The 18754-nt window shown below is 47.2% G+C and overlaps 1 protein-coding gene across 1 annotated transcript in view; it reads left to right on the top strand.

Moving 5' to 3' along the window:
• LOC138453438 (lebercilin-like) overlaps positions 1-18754 on the top strand; it is a 1169225-nt gene that overhangs the window by 1076406 nt on the left and 74065 nt on the right. The window contains exon 7 of the mRNA XM_069606292.1: positions 5285-5438. Within this exon, the coding sequence (XP_069462393.1) occupies positions 5285-5438 (154 nt within the window). The remainder of the gene's footprint in view (positions 1-5284; positions 5439-18754) is intronic.

Genomic DNA, 18754 nt, shown 5'->3' with positions numbered 1-18754 from the left:
GTCTGCCTCCCTGCCACAAACCCTGTCTGGTCCTGGTGGACCAGCGAGGGTAAGTACTTTTCCAGCTGCTTAGCCAATATTTTAGTATAGATTTTCGCCTCTGTGTTTATGAGGGCAATAGCCCGATACGACGTGCACTCCTCGGGGTCCTTCCCTGCCTTGTGTATGAGTGTTATTTTTGCCTCCTCCATCGAGGGCGTGATACTGCCTCTGGACCTGAATGAGTTAAATAATTGTGTTAAGTGTGGCACTAACAGATGAGGAAAAGTTTATAAAACGACGCTGGGTAGCCGTCTGGTCCCGGGGCTTTACCATGGGAGAGACCCGCTATGGTTGCCCTCACCTCGTCTTCCGTGATAACTTGGCCTAGCTCTCTCCCCTCGTCCCTAGACAACCGTGGGAGGGGAAGGGCCCCAAGAAACTCCCTCTGTGGCCCAGGTGAGGGACTCTTTGAGGAATATAATTCTTCATAAAACTCAGCCAGCCTCCCCTTTATCTCTTCTGTCCGAGTGAGTCTTTCACCCTCCTTACTCCTCATGGCCACAGTAACATCGCGTTCCTTATCTCCTCTCAGTTGGCATGCCAGGAGTGAGTCTGCCTTATTGGCCTTCGCATAAAATGTTTATCTGACCCTGTGCATAGCCGCCTCCGCCCTTTTAGTCCTTAAGATCCTCAACTGGCCCTCTGCTGCCCTATATTCCTTGTACATTTTTCTAGTGGGGTTCTCCCCCACCTGTACCCTGGCGGCCTCCACTTCACTTTCCAACTGTGCTTTGAGCCTTCTTAGCAGCCTGTTTCTCTCTGTGATTAATTCTCCCCTCAAGGTAGCTTTAAAAGTATCCCACCTGACCTCGAGGCTCGAATCTACGCTGTTATTCCGCTCAAAGTAATCTCGGACCTTACCTTCTATCTTCTCCCGCATCACCTGATCCCTCAGGAGCGTCTCAGGAAATTTCCAACCCCACATCCCGGATCTGCGTCCCCCCAGCCGAAGCTTCATGTGAACCACCTTATGGTCCGCTATCCCCATGGGGCCTACCTCTATTGAGTCCACCCCTCCAATCAGGCGTGCAGGCGCCCAAATATACTCAATTCTTGACTGAGATCTATGAACATCTGAGAGAAATGTGAACTCCTCCTCTCTTCCCCTTAGCGCCCTCCACACATCTCGCAATCCAGCTTCCTCCCACCGTTCCTTCAATTGAGGCGAGGCCACCGCACCCCCACGGCCCCCCTCATGCTGCGTGCGGTCACTCCTTCTATCCCATGCCAGGTTCAAGTCCCCCATCAGTATCACCTGCCCTCTTGCAAAATCCTGCAGGGTTCCCAGAACCTCCCGCATGAACTGATCTTGGCCCGCGTTCGGGCCGTACACCGAAGCTGTAGTGTAGGGTGTACCCATATTCTCTCCCAGTACCATGATGTATCTCCCGCTCTTGTCCCGAAGAGTGTTGGTAACTCGAAAGTCCATCCCCCTCCCAAACGCCAAAGCCACTCCCCCTTTTTTAGTGGGGCCCGATGCAAACAATATTCCCTCCGCAGTAAGTGGGTTTCCTGTATCGCCAAAACATCTGGCTTGCGGGACCTGATGAATTGCTCCAATTTTGACCGCTTATGAGGGGAGTTCAGCCCCCTAACATTATGTGTTAGCCACTTGAAAACTGAACTGGTATGCAGTATGCTCCTCTTTGTCGGCCCCTACCCCCCCACCAGGTCCATCCTGCCTTCTTCCCCCCCACCCCCAACGGGGAGTGTTTTGAGCCCCCACTTCTTTTACCTTCTGCCTCCTTTCCCATAATCCATGAGACTTCAGTTGGCCACTTAGGTGCTATGACCCACTCCCAAGCCCTCCCTCCCCTCCTTCCCCACCCTGCTTAGGGTGAGACCACCCCCCCGCCCACCCAACTTGTCAACCCCCCCAAGCAACTGCCCCCTCCGCTCCCTCCCCCCCACCGGGCCTCATCGCCCTTACTGATCCCAATATGTTGCACTCCCTATCCCCGAGCTCCTCTGCCACCCTTAAGGGTCCACCACCCCTTGCACATTGTAATCCAATTCAGACGCTTCCCTTGCCGCCAATTCCACCCTCTGCACAGGCCCCTCCACTCTCCCTTGGCGAACTGCCATTCCCTATCGGAACCCTCCGCCTTTTGTCCGCCACCGTAGACCACTCCCACGGCCTCTGCCTTGGCCTGTTGCCTATGGCCCACCCCGCAGTGCCCGAGGGACCCTCACCCAGATCGATCCGCAACACATCAGCCCCCTCCTGGACTGACGTTATCCGTTATTGAGAACCTTCCCAATCGAATACTAGGCTAAACAGAAATGTCCACTTGTAGCGTATTCCACGCTCATTTAGAACCTTCAGCACGGGCGCCATCTTTCTCCTCTTCATCAGGGTGATATTAGCCAGGTCTTGATATAGAGCTATTTGTTGGCCTTTAAACACTATTGGTTCCTTTTTCCTCGCAGCCTGGAGAACCGCCTCCTTCTGAGCGTATCTGGTAAAGGCGGCGAGAACGTCCCTCTGTCTCGGGGCAGGCACCTTAATGAGCCTGCCAACCCTATGGACGCGGTCCAATTCAATGCTGTCCGGGCCCGCCTCCCCCAAGATATCCGCGAAGATGCCCTGAATTTCCTGTTTCAGAACCTTTTCCGAAACTGATTACGGTAGCTGCTTCACCCTTATGTTGATCCTCCGAGACCTGTTTTTGATGTCCTCCATCTGAATCTCCAGGTTCAGGGTCGCCACATCAAGGTGCTCCAAGGCCTCACTATTAGCTGTAGTTTCCTTTTCAACTTCCTGAAGACCCCTTTCTAGAGGATCAGTTATTTCTCCCAGTTGCCTCAGTTCCCGCTTGATCTCCCAAGAGCTTCATTTAGATCAGCCCGCATGAGCTGAAACTGCTCTTGAAATGTCTTAGCCAAATTGGTATGGAGCGCCTGGATTTCGCCCAGAAATTCCTGTCTATTAACCTGGGTCAGCTCCCGCATCCCCTCCTCCGTCCTCCTCTCCTCCAATCCCTCATTGCCGCTCTCCGAGCCCTCACCCATATCCTGTACTGGCCACAGAGAATGGAGGGTGCTTTGAGAGTCCCGTGGGTGCTGCGATGACTTTCCACTTTTCGCTTTGTTTCGTATGGCCATCAGTGCAGTCTAGTTCTAACCGCGTGGATTCCTCCTTTTCCTTAGCTCACTCGCCTCATGCTGGGTTCACACCTCCACCAATTATTTCCACAGAGGCCAATCTACGTGCGCAATGCCTGGACTTCCCTTTCCCTCCGGCCCCCTCTAGGGCCACTGAGATCACTCGACGAAGCCGCTATACCCCGGGGGCGCCCCGATTAGGGCATCATCGACGTAGCCGCTGGAAAGTCACCACCAGGGGAAAGGGGGATTATTTGCTGGTGGGGTGGTCTGTTATAGTCTTAAATCAGTTAGCTCCAGCTGTCACCCCCTCAAGACGCGACTATGCAGGTAATGGTGAGTTTCATGCCAATAGGAACAGTTCACAAGCAGCGGCCCTCAGCCTGCAGTTAGACATGGTAAGGCAGTATGAGAGGCTTAAAGGACACCATTAACTTAGAAGCCTCATTGTGGGGCCCAGCTTCTTCACGATTCCTGCTACCGCCTCTACCCGGGTCCCCCGCGGCTGCGGGAGCAGCTGAAACAACTCCCGCCGCCCACTCCTTCCTTCACTCTTCCTCCAGCGGCCGGGGGCCCGCCCGATCCTCTACTAGCTGCCTCGCGAGGCCCCCAACTCACTGCGGTGTTCCGCGCTACTGCGCTCCTCCTCCTGGCCCTCGGGCCGCTGCACGAAATCCACCGTGGCCGCTGCTCAGCTTTCTCTTCCTCCGCCAGTGGGGCGAGCTCCCGCCCGGCACCACAAGGCCACGTCGCCCTCTGCACTCCTCCCGTGGGCTGCTGTAAACCGCTTCTGTACGGTCACCAAGACCAGACACCGCAGCCAAGTGGCACCCACAGCCGGGCCCCCGCCACCAGGAGTCCTCCTCCTCTGCCCGGGCCTCACGCTTCAAAGGGTGGCCTCACTGCCTTTTCCTCAATCCGCTCTGGCCCGGGAAATCCACTCTGCCGGGCGGCGCTCCTCTTCTTCTCCGCTCCTCGCAGCTCCCCCTATGGGTGCCAGGAATTCCGCCACGTCCCTTCACGGGTTGTCGGGAAACAGCGGGGTGGTGGACCGCTTTACTTTCACCCGGTATTCAGGAGTACACGACCAGCACGTCTAATCCTTACCAGCCACCATCTTGGAATCCAGTTTATGAATTTTTAAATCGTGTAGCCATTCTTAGGATAACCTGGGTTCAAAGATATGTATTGCCAGTGGACTCACAACTGCAGTTCATGCTATTTAAATCATTGGCACATGCATAAGCGGACTGTATTTTAGAACATTTACTGCAAAACAATGTTGTTTTGATTTGTATGTACCTGTTGCCTTTACCCTGAGATTTTGTTTAATATGTGTTTTGGCAAAATACTAAAGGTTGAATAAAGACTGTATGATGATGATGATGAATATTGCACTCCTCTCCAGGCTTTGCATAATCCTGTATACATGTGTACAGTGCATGTGTACAGAGTCTGTATTACACTCGATGGACGAATCTGTATCATATGTGTGTCCCAGGGATAGAGTGTAATCGGCAGACATTTTCTTTAACTGAAGTTGGTTATGGGCTGAAGTAAGCAAGTATTGGGATGGTGTTTTAAAGCATATGGCACTAATGATAGATCTGGACGTTACCTCTTTGCCAATGGGAGGTTTGTAGACACTATTTAAAGGCAATTCATAGCTCACTCATTCAATGGGCTAGCGCTAGTAGCAGCCAAGAGAAGAGTGAGCATGAATTGGTTGCTTTAAATGTTACTTAAAAGGGAAGGCGTGTTCTGAGACCTGCTGTATTTTAATGGAATTGAGCCTGCTTTTTGCAGTAATTGTTTCCAAAAGAATACACTAAAGGACATATGCACAGTTTTTAGACACTCTGTTGCAACACCCAAGGCACAACGACACCACAGATTGATTAGGAGGCTTGATTTGTAGACGATTCCCACACGTACACTGTAATGAGTTGAGATGGAATATACTTGTATGATTTTTTTGATGAATGGAATCCCATCAGTTGGGAGAGGAGCAGCGATTGTGGTTTACATCAATTATAGTAATGTGGTGCAAAACGACGCATTCATATGTCTCTGCTGTTACTTATAAGAAAATAATTCTATCCATACAACATGGTTTACTCTTTGCTATTGTTTTAAGGATGAGGACAACCTAAAGGATCTGCGGAAAGTGGATGAGGAGCTCTGTATAACAGATAAAGAGTTCCAGGAAATCGATAAATGGATAGAACACACACAAAACAGTGAGCAGAAAATGCAGGTCTGGGAAGAAACAGCTCAGCGGCTATACAGTGGTAAGAGAAAAGGGAAGTATAACATTATATAAAAGACTGCGTAGGATTTAATGGCACAATCCAGGATTAGACTTTAAACAAACATTATAACAAAGTTTCTTCCAGCATTCTTCAATCTTGTATAAAAGCCCCCCACACCCTCACTTTGCTCCCCCATTCCTCTTCTTTCCATTCCCCCTGTACATAGAAAGAAAAGAGTGCATCTAGTTTCAGGGCAAAGAGTCTTGGGAAAGGGAAGCCACATGTCCTCTCTGTTCTTCTTGGATACTTCGAACATATGTATTAAATTCTCCATTGCATAGATCTCCCAGGCTTTATTAAGCCATTCTCTCTTAGTAAGTTTTGTTGTCCTTTTCCAGTACATTGCCACACAGCACCTCGCTGCCATTGACACATTTTGTGGCAAATGTCCAAATGTATGGCTTGCCTCCCCCTCTTCATGAATCCCAAATAATGGTTAGAGTGTGCGAAGAATCCCATCACTTCTCTTATCCAAGACAACATTTATCTACAAAATCCCTGAATGTGTACGCGTTGTCACCTCATGTGCCAACAACAATGTGGCCTTATATCTGGGTACATCTTTGACAATTTATATGGGGGCATAATGCCACCTATGCAGTATAATAAGTACTTGCTACTTGTATTGCAATGCAATCTATGAGAGATAGGTTTTACCACACATCAAAACCCATTTTTAAGCTGAGATTTCTTCACCTAGGTCCTTACCTCATTGTACCCAAACTTTTAGTCAGTCTTTAGGTTCAGCTAGCAGTAATTCCCAACAGAGACATAATACTAATCCTTTTTTGGGGTCATTATAACCTTCTCAAAAGGCGTTAGATTCCTTCTAATATTGTCTCCACATTTCCTATCTGTTAGGGTACCCTTAAGCAGAATGTATGTAAACATTGGCAGAGGATGAATCTGCAACACATCATCCAATTTTTCATATGAAAAATATTCCCTGTCCATCCACATTTGTCCCACTCTTTCTAACCTGCCTCTTACCAGTTCTGGAAACACAGAAAGGTTGGCTAAATACAGTTTAATGCATAGGGCCATGAAGTTAACCACCTTGTGTGTCTCTCCTCCCTTCATATTTCCCATAACACTTGTATAAAGGTGGGAGGCACGTGGTCAGGCAACATTTGCAAGAAAGATAAACATCCGGGTAACAGGTTCACTTTAATAGAATTCAACCTGCCCATCTCGGAGAAGGGTGGTTTCTCCCATCTAGCAATGTCTTTGCAAATTTTACCCCAAAAAGGTAGATAATTTGTTTGATACAAATCCAATATATCTTTTGGTAGGAAAAAAACAGGTATTTGATCCCCTCCGCCTGAATATGAAAAGGGAGGGCTTCTAAATATTTCTCATGTTCGTCTGATGTATTACCAAAAAAGGCAGTTGATTTTTCAAGGTTAACATTGCAACGCGAACATCTAATATATGGTTGCATACCTTCCACTGTGTGTGGGATTGCGTTCTTCGGTTCTCTCACATACAGCAATGCGTCACCTGTAAAAAGGCTAATTTTAAATTCCCTGTCTAAAACTTCATTCGCCCCTGATGGAAGCATCCTTTCTAACACTAGATGCCCATGGCTGCAAAACCAACACTTAAAACAACAGGGAAAGTGGCCAGCCCCGCCTCGTCCTCTATATAACTTAATGGGCTCTGACCTGACCCCGTTTACTAAATCCTTTGCATAGGAATTAGAATATAGGGCTTGATTGGTTATAGGTCAAAGATTCGAATGCAAAGGATCGAATGACAAAAGGGTCGAATCAAAAGGACCTAAAACAAAAGGGTCGATTTTTGTTTTTTTTTAAACTTTTTTTTTTTAGGGGTACTCCCCAAACCCCCTTTTTGTGGTAAAAAAACACTTTTTTTTCCAAAACGGAAACCCCAAAAAAAATCTATTTTAAAAAAACAAAATTCAACCCTTTTGTTTTAGGTCAAATTGACTCGATCCTATGGCATTTGATCCTTTTGGATTTGAATCTTTGACCGGACACCGGCTTTTGAATCCATCCCATTCATGCTTGTCCTAGGCCTAACTTTCTCAATAGTGCTCTCATGAATGACCAGCTAACCCGATCAAACGCTGTTTTGGTGTCTAATTACAAAAATGATCACCCCCTGCCTTTTGCACACCTGGAGAAGTCATTAAGTCCAGCGTCTTCTGTAAGTTATCCACTCCTGTCTGTTTCTCACAATGCCCACCTTACCTGAGTGGATCAAAGTGGGGTGCTAACGGACACTAAAGGAGGTGTGAGGAATAAGTTACCCTGCTCTACAAGCAAAACACCCTCTGGATAGGTTTCAAACCTTAAACTAGCACAAGAAAGCCTGTAGGCAGTAGTCAGTTTCAGAGTGGGATACTATGTCCTCTTTGAGCAATTGACGCTCTATTATTTAGCATAACTGGTAGTTTCTTTTAAATTGAACCTTCCACCACTCTCGGTATATAATAAAAAATATACATTTTATTAATATATAAAACAGAGAAATCATCTTCATAAACAGACAAATTAATTGATTTGGTTCTCAAACAGTAAGCAATGGAACATTGAACAGACAGTTCTAGTTAAAAAGCAATAGTAGATGTATTTAATGACTACTTCAATTCAGGTGGTAAATGCTAAGTAAACACAAGTTAATAATAAGAAAAAAGTATTTTCAACAATACTCATTCAGACCAACAATTATCATCATTCTCTAAATCAAACTTAATCATCCACATCAAAAATGGGGAGCACCACCTCAAGTCTCAATGCCAGTCTCATATTTGTATTTAAATGGAATGATGGTAAACCAACCTCAGAAAAATGTGTGGGGCTAATCCACACACATTTTCCTATACTCACACCACGACAGATGCATAGTCCTGTGTACTCTGGGCGGACACAGCCTACCGGCACAATCTGCCCCATCATACTTTGTTGGAATGTGAGAGCCAGGAGTATATTATGTCATCACCAGGAAGGGGGAGGACCAGGTTTCCCCCTGCCAAGGCCAGCCTGATTAACTAACAAAGGCTCCATGGATCCGCCCTGCTCTTTGGTTGGGCCCTGCCTCTGGTGTCAGTGATTAACATACCAATTACATGGCACTAGAAACAGGCCCACGTGGGGACTGGCTGCACAGGTTAACATATGAGACAGGAAACCCAACAACTTTCATATGTAATCGTGTCAACCTGAAGTCAGCTCCCGCCCTCAGTATCAATGACAGTGAGCTGTCATGTCTGTGACTGTGTGTTTACAGTCGGCCACCCCGTAGGCTGACTGCATTCATAAGGTACGAGAATGTGCTTTGCAGAAGCCAGAGAGTCGGGTCTCACCGCAGCTTCAAGGGATACCTGCCGCTTTAATAAGGAACCACAGAGAGATCCATAAACCAGAGAGACTCTTTGATCAACAACAGACAAGAAGATGGGTGGGACTTAGTATTACTAGTTTTCACCCCTTTACCTTTCCTGTTGCAAAGCACTTTGGTTATACAGGAGATTGTTGGTAGGGACCCCAGAATTGGATCATTAAGGTAGACTTAGCCTACACCAATCATGGTGGCCCACTTGGTTTTGGCAGATCATCAGAAGGCTTCACCAGAAGCAGAAACGAAGAACTCATCCTTGGACCCTGGCTGAAGGTACAGTCTGCCTTACATCTTCCACCAGTGAAGGAAGGCCAGGATTTCCAAAGAGGGAAGCAAGATCCCTCCCCTAAACATCTCCCAGAGAACAGAGGGAGCTACAGACCTCAGAGAAGCCTTCAGCTACTGCAGAACTGGTACCCAGCCAGCACACAGCATGCCCTGCTAGGATCTGCAGGAAGCTTCCGAGGTAGGAAGTGCCAGAAGGCCTCTGAACCTACAACCAAGGACAAGGCTGCTACTGCCTGCAATACACTCCTCAGCTTTGGGCCGTCCGCCTTAAAGGACAACACAAGCCCATTGAAGAAGCTGGGATAAGTGTCTCGACGAGCATCTACGGGCGTCTGCCTTAAAGGACATTTCCAAGGCAGTCGATTTTCTCAAACCGCATTGAGTTTAAATCTCTGTTTACTGCACAAAGCCTTTAATGGCTTGGGTGCAGACTACCTAAAGTTAAAATGTTTCCAATATGTCCCTTCACAGCTACTCCCGTCATCATCAGACATTCTGATTCAAGCTCACAGAGTTTATCAATCTAGAACTGGCAGCCAAGCTTTATCTGTTGCCTCCACCCACCTCTGGAACAAGCTCCCTCTCTCGCTGCGAATGACGGCTGACCATCTGACTTTTCGTCGCCATCTGAAGACACTTTTATTTAACTAAATGTTTTCTCTTTCAATCACGACTTTTCCTTCGGTTTCCCATTGGTTGTCCTCTGTGCCATGTTGCCTTAGGATAGAGGCCGCACTATATGGCATACATTACTCAACCTAATCGTATTTCTGAGGCTTGTATCTGGTTAGATCACATGCTATGCATAGGCAGACATCTAGTGGTAGTCGGAGAGTATTATATGATTTGTATTCGAAACTGGAAAGGGGGCATCTACTGGACATGCTAGTAATACTGTCCCTAGTGTGACGTCTACTGTTAGGCAGAATCCTGTGCAGTTCCCTTGAGGACCACTGCAAGAAGATTAAAACCACAGGATTAAGCAGTAAACCCAATTTGTAGCAGTCTGTACCAACCAGATTTACAGGGTAGCTGTGGCTGAGCAGTCAGACTTCTCTCAAGAAGAGTTCAGCAGTACACAGAGGATACACAATAGGGCCAAAAACACAGTAGAACAAGCAAACACTGACCAGAGTTAATCGAATTAACCCGTTCCAGTACTTCCACAATATGATGGTTTGTACTGGTTCTGTTCACAATTTTGGACTAGTAAAGTCAATGTAGACTTTACATGCCCTGTGAGACAGTAGTCAGTCCCAGGGTATGGAGTCTATGTTCGGGGGTCACTATGACACCCCTGTGCTACTGCACTGAGGGTGCTGTGTAACACATACACAAAACAGATGATACCCTATGGAGTAAAAAAAACATAGACCATAAGCACACAAAAAGTCAAAGACATACCTCAAATCATGCCTAAGAGTGGGAGGAAAAGAGTCTCACTCTTAGCAGGAGAAGAAAACAAACCCCATAAATCCAGCAAAGCTGCTGGGGGACTCACTAGGTTTGGGAAATTAGCCATATAAGAGAATTCTCCCTAACACTCGCCCCCCAGACTAAGGGACAGGAGGATTGAATCCACTCCTGGATGAATCTCATACCTCTAGTCGGTTACAAACATCCTAGAGAGACCATCAGCATTTTGGTGGTGACACCCTGACCTGTGCTCAATGGTGAAATCAAACCCTTGGAGGCAGATTGACCATCTCAGTAGTTTTGGGTTTTCCCCTTTCATTTGCATCAACCATCTCAAGGGTTGGTGGTCAGTCTGAATAACAAAAGTAGAACCATACAAGTATGGCCTAAACGTCTTCATAGCCCACACAATAGCAAAACAATCTTTCAATGGTTGCCCACCTTGTCTCAGGTTCCTTCAGTTTTCTACTGATGAAGCAAATGGGGTGCTCCCTACCTTTCCCATCCAGTTGACTAAGGACTGCACCTATACCTGCATTAGAAGCATCTGTCTATACAATGAAAGTTTGGTGGTAGTCAGGAGCTCTTAGCACGGGAGGCCTGATTGCACTCCTCATTCCATCTGACATTTTTGGGGAACTTAGGAGAGGAGATCACATTCAGTGGAGAAGCTATGGTCCCATAGTTCTCTATGAAATTCCTTTAGTACCCAGTGAGGCCTAAGAAGGCTCTCACCTGGGTCTGAGTAGTAGGTGTTGTCCAATTTTGCACAGCTTCAATCTTACTGGGCAAATGCCTTATTTCTCCACCTCCTACCTCTTGTCCAAGGTAGACCACTTTACTCTGTCCAATCTGGCATTTACTTGCCTTTATGGTCAGATTGGCCTTCTCAAGAGCCTGCAAAACATGTCCTAGGTGGTCAACAGCCTCTTCCCAGGAGTGGCTGAACACTGCAATGGCATCCCAGTATGCCATTCAGAAGTCCTCCATCCCAGTCAGAACCTGATTTACCATCCTTTGGAATGTAGCAGGTGCATTTTACGGTCCAAAAGGCATAACCTTAAATTGGTATAAGCCAACTGGGGTAGAAAATGCAGTTTTCTCCTTGGCATGGTCTGTCAGGGCTATTTGCCAATAGCCTGACGTCAGATCAAATGTGCTGAGGTACTTGGCTGAACCAAGTCTATCCACCAACTCATCTGTCCTTGGCAAAGGATGGGCATCAGTCTTGGTGACTGCATTAAGAGCTCTATAGTCCACACAGAATCTCAACTCTTTGGATCCTGCCTTTAGTACTAACACAACTGGGCTAGACCATGGACTAGTAGAGGGTTCTATTACCCCGAGGTCAAGCATCTTGCTGACCTCTTCTTTGATGTGGGTCCTTACATTCTTCGACATTCTGTACCCTCTGCTTTTTACTGGCAGACAGTCACCAGTGAGTATATCATGCTGGCCCCAATGGGTCAAGCCTGGTGAAAGTGAGAACAGGGAGGCAAACTGATTTAACATAGATTTGCACTCCTCCTCTTGCTCAGGTGTCAGACTTGAAGAGAGATTAACTCCTTCAATCTTTTCATCCAAGGGTAAGCCTCTCAGGAGATCAGGAAGAGGTTCACTCTCTTCTTCCTCTTCTGGTGAAGCTAGAAGCAAGGCTCCTACTTCAGGTCTAGGGACATATGCCTTTAGTCTGTTGGTGTGGAAGACTCTGGGAGCCTCCTTGGGATTGGCCAAGTCCACCAGATAGTTCACCTCTCCAAGTTTTCCCACAACCTTGAAAGGTTCCATCCATTTGTCTTGCAAGGCCCTCTGCCTTATTGGTATCATAACAAGAACTAGCTGGTCTTGAGTGAACACAACCATGTTAGCCTTTTGATCATGCCAGTGCTTGACCAAAGCTTGACCAGCCTTCAGGTTATCACTAGCTTGAGCCATCATCTGTGACATTCTCCTCCGGAGTCCTATCACGTAGTCAGTCACTCTGACTGGCTTGGGGGTAGGAGCACTCTCCAACCCCTCCTTAATCAGGGCCAATGGACCTCTGACTGGATGGCCACGCCATAAAGAAGTTCAAAGGGACTATAACCTACTCCCTCCTGAGGGACTTCTCTATAAGCAAACAGAAGGCATGGCAGCAGAAGGTCCCACTTTCTCTTAAGGGGTTCCTCTAAAGCACCTATCATGCTCTTCGTGGTCCTATTAAACCTTTCAACCAACCCATTTGTCTGAGGGTGGCAGGCGGTCGAGAACTTGTAGGTAACTCCACAGTTTTTCCACATGGCCTTCATGTAGTGGGATATAAAATGTGACCCCCTGTCAGAGATTTACCTCCTTAGGAAACCCAACCCTGGTAAAAATACCAAGGAGGGCCTTAGCCCCAGCCTGAGCTGTAACAGTCCTCATAGGAATTGTCTCAGGGTACCTAGTAGCATGGTCTACTACATCAAGGATAAACCTGTTGCCTGAGGAGGTTGGATGATCAAGGGGACCAATAATGTCGATCCCTACTCTATCAAATGGGACTCCCACTAATGGGAGAGGCACTAAAGGTGCCACATTCTTGAAACCACACTTACCAGAAGTTTGGCAGGTGTGGCAGCTCTTGCAGAACTTATCTACTTCAGCCCCCATCTTTGGCCAATAAAAGTAGAGAGAGAGCCTTTCCTTGGTCTTCTTGAAACTCAAGTGACCAGCCAAAGGAATCCCATGGGCTAGTTGCAAGAACTGGAGTCTGTTTTCTTGAGGCACTGCAAGTCTCTTGTAGTCTCCAGGTGCAGACTCAGTCGGTTCACTGTAGAAGAGGCCATCTTCCCAGTGCAACCTATACTTCCCAGGCTCTTGCCCATCAGCCTGAGAAGCTGCCTGGTGGCGAAGACCTTCCAGAGTTGGACATTCTCTTTGTTCCTTACTGAAGTCTGCCCTGTTCTGTCCACCTTTTGCCAGTAAAGACTGCAGCTCAGGATGGTCAACAGGATCCAGATCTCCAATAAGTTCTTGGCCTTCTACTAGCTTTGTCTCTTCAGAGTCTAGTTCAACCACAAAGGGTTGTACCTCCCTCTCAGCCTCAGCTGGAGGTGGAGTTACATGTGTAACTTTGGACAACCTAGGGGAAGTCCTAGTTGGAAGCACTGGAGTGCTTGCTGTTGGTTTCCTTCTAGAAGTCTTGAGTTGCTCAGATATAGCAGAAAGTAGCTCCAGTGGAGTAGGAGTGATTTCTTTCCTCATCATCTCCTTGGGAGAACCTCTCATGGTTTTCTCCCTTGCAGGTCTGGTTAGCTCCTGTAACCTTTTACTAGGTCTGGGGGTATGTAACACTACTTCAAGAGTGTTCAGGTCATTTCCCAACAGAACCCTTCCTGGTACCTCACATTGTACACTGACAGGTATCTTCACAGTCATATCATTGCACTGGATGAGAACTGGTAATTGGGGAAGCATCTGCACAGGAGAGAATGGAGTTCCTATTGATAAAAGGAACTCCTGTCCCCTGCACACCTGCATCTGCACAGGCCCTCCAGCTAACTTGGTGAGGCGTTTGGGTGCCTTAGCAACATCCTCTGCCTTGAGAAAAGATTCATCCACCACAGTTATGCTGGCCCCAGTGTCCCTAATGGCAGGAGTCTCCTACCATTCACCTGGACACTGTCCTTATAATACTCTTTAGTATTATCTGGGATATAATTATACATATCTAAATTCTGTTGTTCCCACAACCCCAGGGACACTAAGGAAACACTGGCTGAGACTCCTATGGGTTCATCAGCCAGTAATAGAAAGCTTCCACTGGCCATCTGTACTTCCTCCTCTGGAGCAAAGGCTAAGGAGACAGTGTGGACCCCTGAAGGTTTACCCTTACATCTGGGATCCCCTTTCACATGGTCAGTAGAGCCACAAACATAGCATTTTCCAAATGCCTTCACGAATGGTGGCTTGTTTTGAGCTCCTTGTGGTTTGGGACCAGAAGGTACATTAGCCTGATTTGGTTTCCCATGTGGCTTACCCTTATGGTTCTGTTTGGGGCCCTCTTTGGAATTTGAATTATTGGAATTCTCTTTGGAGTCCTTTTTAGGCTGTTTCCCCTCATCCTTTTTCTGAGTTACCCCAGAGTCCTTGTGAGTGGCCCTGTTGGCAACCCACAAGTCAGCAGTCTTAGCTAGCTTCTTGGAATCTATTTCCTTCGAATCAGCCAAGTGTTGTCTGAGCTCAGGAGAGCAGGCATCATAAATTGACTCCAACATAACAAGATTTTTCATTCCTTCATAAGTGGTCACCTTGTAACCCTTAATCTATCCCTCTAGGTTCTTCAAACTTTCACTCACCCAGGTAACCCAAGGGGTACCATCATTCTTTTTGAGGGTCCTAAACCTCTTAAGGTACTGGGAAGGGGTATTCCCAAATCTAGCTATTAAAGCTAGCTTCACACATTCATAGTCCATCCTATCCACCTCCCCCAACTCCATTACCACATCAGATGCAACAGGGGGAAGCCTAGAGAACAACCAAGGAAGCAACTGATTCCCTGTGATGTCCTGGAGCCCACGATTATACTCAAACATAGTCAAACATAGCCATCCAATCCAACACATCCAAGTTAGGTTCATACTTACCCACAATCTCTTTAGGCATCCGGTGTCTTTTGGGACTGTAACTCCTAGAGGATCCGGGGAGAGAAGCATTTTCCACAGACAATTTCTTCATCTCCAGCTCATGTTTGAGCTCCGTTTCTCTGAGCCTTAGTTCTTGGTGCTTTTGTTCAGATTGGGCACTAATTCTTTTGAACTCTAATTCAAGCCTCATTTTTTCTAGTTCAATGAATGTGGGACCTGACAAAGGTGCAGTAGACATAGCTTGAGGTGCTAGAGCAGGCAGAGGGCCAGTAGGGGCAGTTACATTGGCCTCACTGTCCTCATCTGACTCTACAACAATATTATCAACACTTTGATCCATATTAACCTCATCACTGTTGTCTACATTTGCTGGGGAGGTAGGCTCATCTGAACCACCACCCAGACTTTGGTTTTGTAACAATCTTTCTATCAATTCCATTTTCTTGCCTTTTACAGGAAGATCCATCCCTATGTCTTAAAGAACTCTTAAACAGTCAGCAGTTTTTGCAGAAAGGGACTCCTGGCTGTAACTTTCCATGTTAGAAAATACACTTTTTCTAGTGCTAAGCTTTGTGGTTAGTTGCACTAAAGTATTAGAAGCACTCTACAATGTATCCTCAATACATATCCCACCGCTGTACACCAGTGTTAGGCAGAATCCTGTGCAGTTCCCTTGAGGACCACTGCAAGAAGATTAAGACCACAGGAGTAAGCAGTAAACCCAATTGGTAGCAGTCTGTACCACCCAGATTTACCTGGTAGCTGTGGCTGAGCAGTCAGACTTCTCTCAAGAAGAGTTAGGCAGTATACATAGGATACACAATAGGGCCAAAAACACAGTAGAACAAGCAAACACTGCCCAGAGCTTTGTATCAAAAGTATATAATTAATTATTTAACACACACTTTAGGAAATACACTAGCACTATTAATCAAAAGCAAGTTCCAACACAATCAGAAAAGTATTTACACCTCCCTTAGCAATTACTAGACTAGTCTAAGTTAAAACACCACTTTTTGTCAAAACAGAGGTGAGCGCGTAACTTAGATGGCACTCCAATAATTAGGTTAAAGGGAGAGAAAAAGGCAGGTCATAAAAATAAAACAGTTCCCAACACTTTTAAGAGACAAAATCAAGTTACTGAAGGCAGGCTATACTGTAGAGCCAAAGTTCATAGGCCAGGCCCACTTTGAATGGTGCATTCAAGTCTTTGTAGAAATGTTCAAAAGAGGTTGGGGTTGTTCAAAAGATAAAGTTAGGAGGTCTGGGGGCCAACCCAGTTGGAAAGCCAAGGATTTAAGGGTCACCTTGGGCAAACCGAAGAAAGGTTCGAGGCCAGGTAGAACACAGTACCTTAAAGAGTGAGGAAGCTCCAGCGGTGGCAGTTGTTCCTGGCCGCGGGTTCAGTTCATGGTTTCGACCAAGGGAAGAGAGGATCTCGTTGAGGAGGAAACTTGGAGTCGTTGCACTGCCCAGGAAAGAAACCAGCCGCGGAGTTCGTCTGGGAAAAGGTGTGTTCCTGGTATTCGCGGTCACAGTGGTGCAGCTTGGCTCTCCGACCGCCGGGGTGCTTGGCACGGGCGATTCGACCAAGAGAAATCCTGGAAGGCAAAATGGCGACCTGGTTGATCCCACCAGCTCAGAGGAAGAAGACTCTTTCAACAGAAGATCTTCTCTTGTCGTCGGGAAAGTGGTGAGGTCGTTGCAGCAGGGCTCCACCGGTGGTGGCTCGTTGCAGATGGCTCCGCTTTTTCCCTCTTCGGATTTCTTAGGTCCTGTGGCGACTTCTGAAGTTCCAGTCCCAAAAGCCCTGCTTTTATGCAGAAAACCCCCCATTCAACAGCCTAGCGGTCACTCAAACATGCTAAGTGGTGAGCCGGGCGGCTCACCACTGGCCCAATCAGAACAGAGTGCGACTTGGGTTGATAAGGCAAGGCAGTCCAGGGTGCCAATTCCCCCACCCACACATCCTGTGGAACCCAGACAGAGTGGCACCAGTTGGAGGGCTTCTGTGGAGAAGCCTGCCAAAAAGTGGAACAAAGGGCCCGACCTTGGTTGGAGTTACAGAGACGGACACGAACGCCATTTTAGAAAAGAGTTCTGGCAAAAAGACCCAACTGGTGATTTAATATTAAATAAATAAACCAGCGGTATCTTTAACATTGCACCAAAAAGTGGTGCGTTTAAAATCAATGGGAAAATCCCATAGGAAATATTCTGGTGGAATATTTTGCGTGGTAACCACTGCCACCAGCCAGAAACTCGACAAGGGGGGACTGGACAGTGCCCCCTTGGAAACAGACCCAGGGGCAATCGAATTAACCCCTTCCAGTACTTCCACAATATGATGGTTTGTACTGGTTCTGTTCACAATTTTGGACTAGTAAAGTCAATGATGACTTTACATGCCCTGGGAGACAGTAGTCGGTTCCAGGGTATGGAGTCTATGTTTGGGGGTTACTATGACATCCCTGTTTTACTGCACTCAGGGTGCTGTGTAACACATACACGAAAACAGATGATACCCTATGGAGTAAAAACAAAACAGCCCATAAGCACACAAAAAGTCAAAGACATACCTCAAATCATGCCTAAGAGTGGGAGAAAAAGAGTCTCACTCTTAGCAGGAGAAAAAAACAAACTTCAAAAATCCAGCAAAGCTGCTTGGGGACTCACTAGGTTTGGGAAATTAGCCCTATAAGAGAATTCTCCCTATCATCTACTGTACCCAACTTTGATTAGAAAACATTTAATATTAGACTTTCTTACTATTCTCTCAACAACCGCCCATTGCCCGCCACACTAACAATTGCTTCTATGGCTTTCAACGGACAGCTCCATCGTTGACGATGCTACAACCACCTCAACAAACAGCGACTCCACCTACAAAGGCCACACCGGGCCTCAGCCCATTACAGTAGGGTGTGTGGGGGGAGATCTTACACTTCTTTGCTTTTTAGAGAATGCCTCTTCTGACCCTTTCTCTTCCCTTTCATCGCTGCGCTGCCTTTTCCACTCACCATGGAAAACACACCATTTAAGCTTTGCCCATCCTGTAACAGGAAATACCCCTGAAAGACATGCACAAAGTGTGCAGTAACTGTCTGCCAAGAGATCTGCCTGAAAAAAAACTGCAAGTCCTGCATGCATTTCCGTCCCAAAACCTTGAAGGACTGCCGAACCAAATGCTGGGCCACCCATGCCATGCAGGCCGAGGCCTCCATAGACTTGGCGGGGGAATCCAGTGAGGGCAGCATCGACGTCCTAAATGACGCCGAGGGCAATCAGGGTTTGAAAGAATCCATGTGCGAGTCCCCAGGTCCAACAAGCAGGCCAGCGGTTGTTGAGGGAAAAAGCACCAGGCCGCGAAGGCACACACATGTCACGCCACACCAAGCACACATCCCACGGCCAAACATCGACCACGTCGTCGACCGTTCATAGCCCCGCTGTGTCGAAGGAGAGGTCCACCGAATCACCCATGTCCTCTGGGCCATCGCGTGCACATTCCCCGCTTGACAGGCCTCTGTAAGAGGCGCCGAGGTCCGTTTCAGACACTGCGCCTAAAATCCTTCTTTTCACGCACCGAAGGGCATGCGTAGAAAGGTGCTTCGACGCCCC

Source organism: Ambystoma mexicanum, chromosome 4p (genome assembly GCF_040938575.1).
Source record: "Ambystoma mexicanum isolate Mex_15411 chromosome 4p, UKY_AmexF1_1, whole genome shotgun sequence".
In the NCBI taxonomy this organism is placed as follows: domain Eukaryota; kingdom Metazoa; phylum Chordata; class Amphibia; order Caudata; family Ambystomatidae; genus Ambystoma; species Ambystoma mexicanum.
The sequence above is the reverse complement of the archived record's forward strand: the minus strand, read 5'-3'. Positions and strand labels throughout refer to the sequence as shown.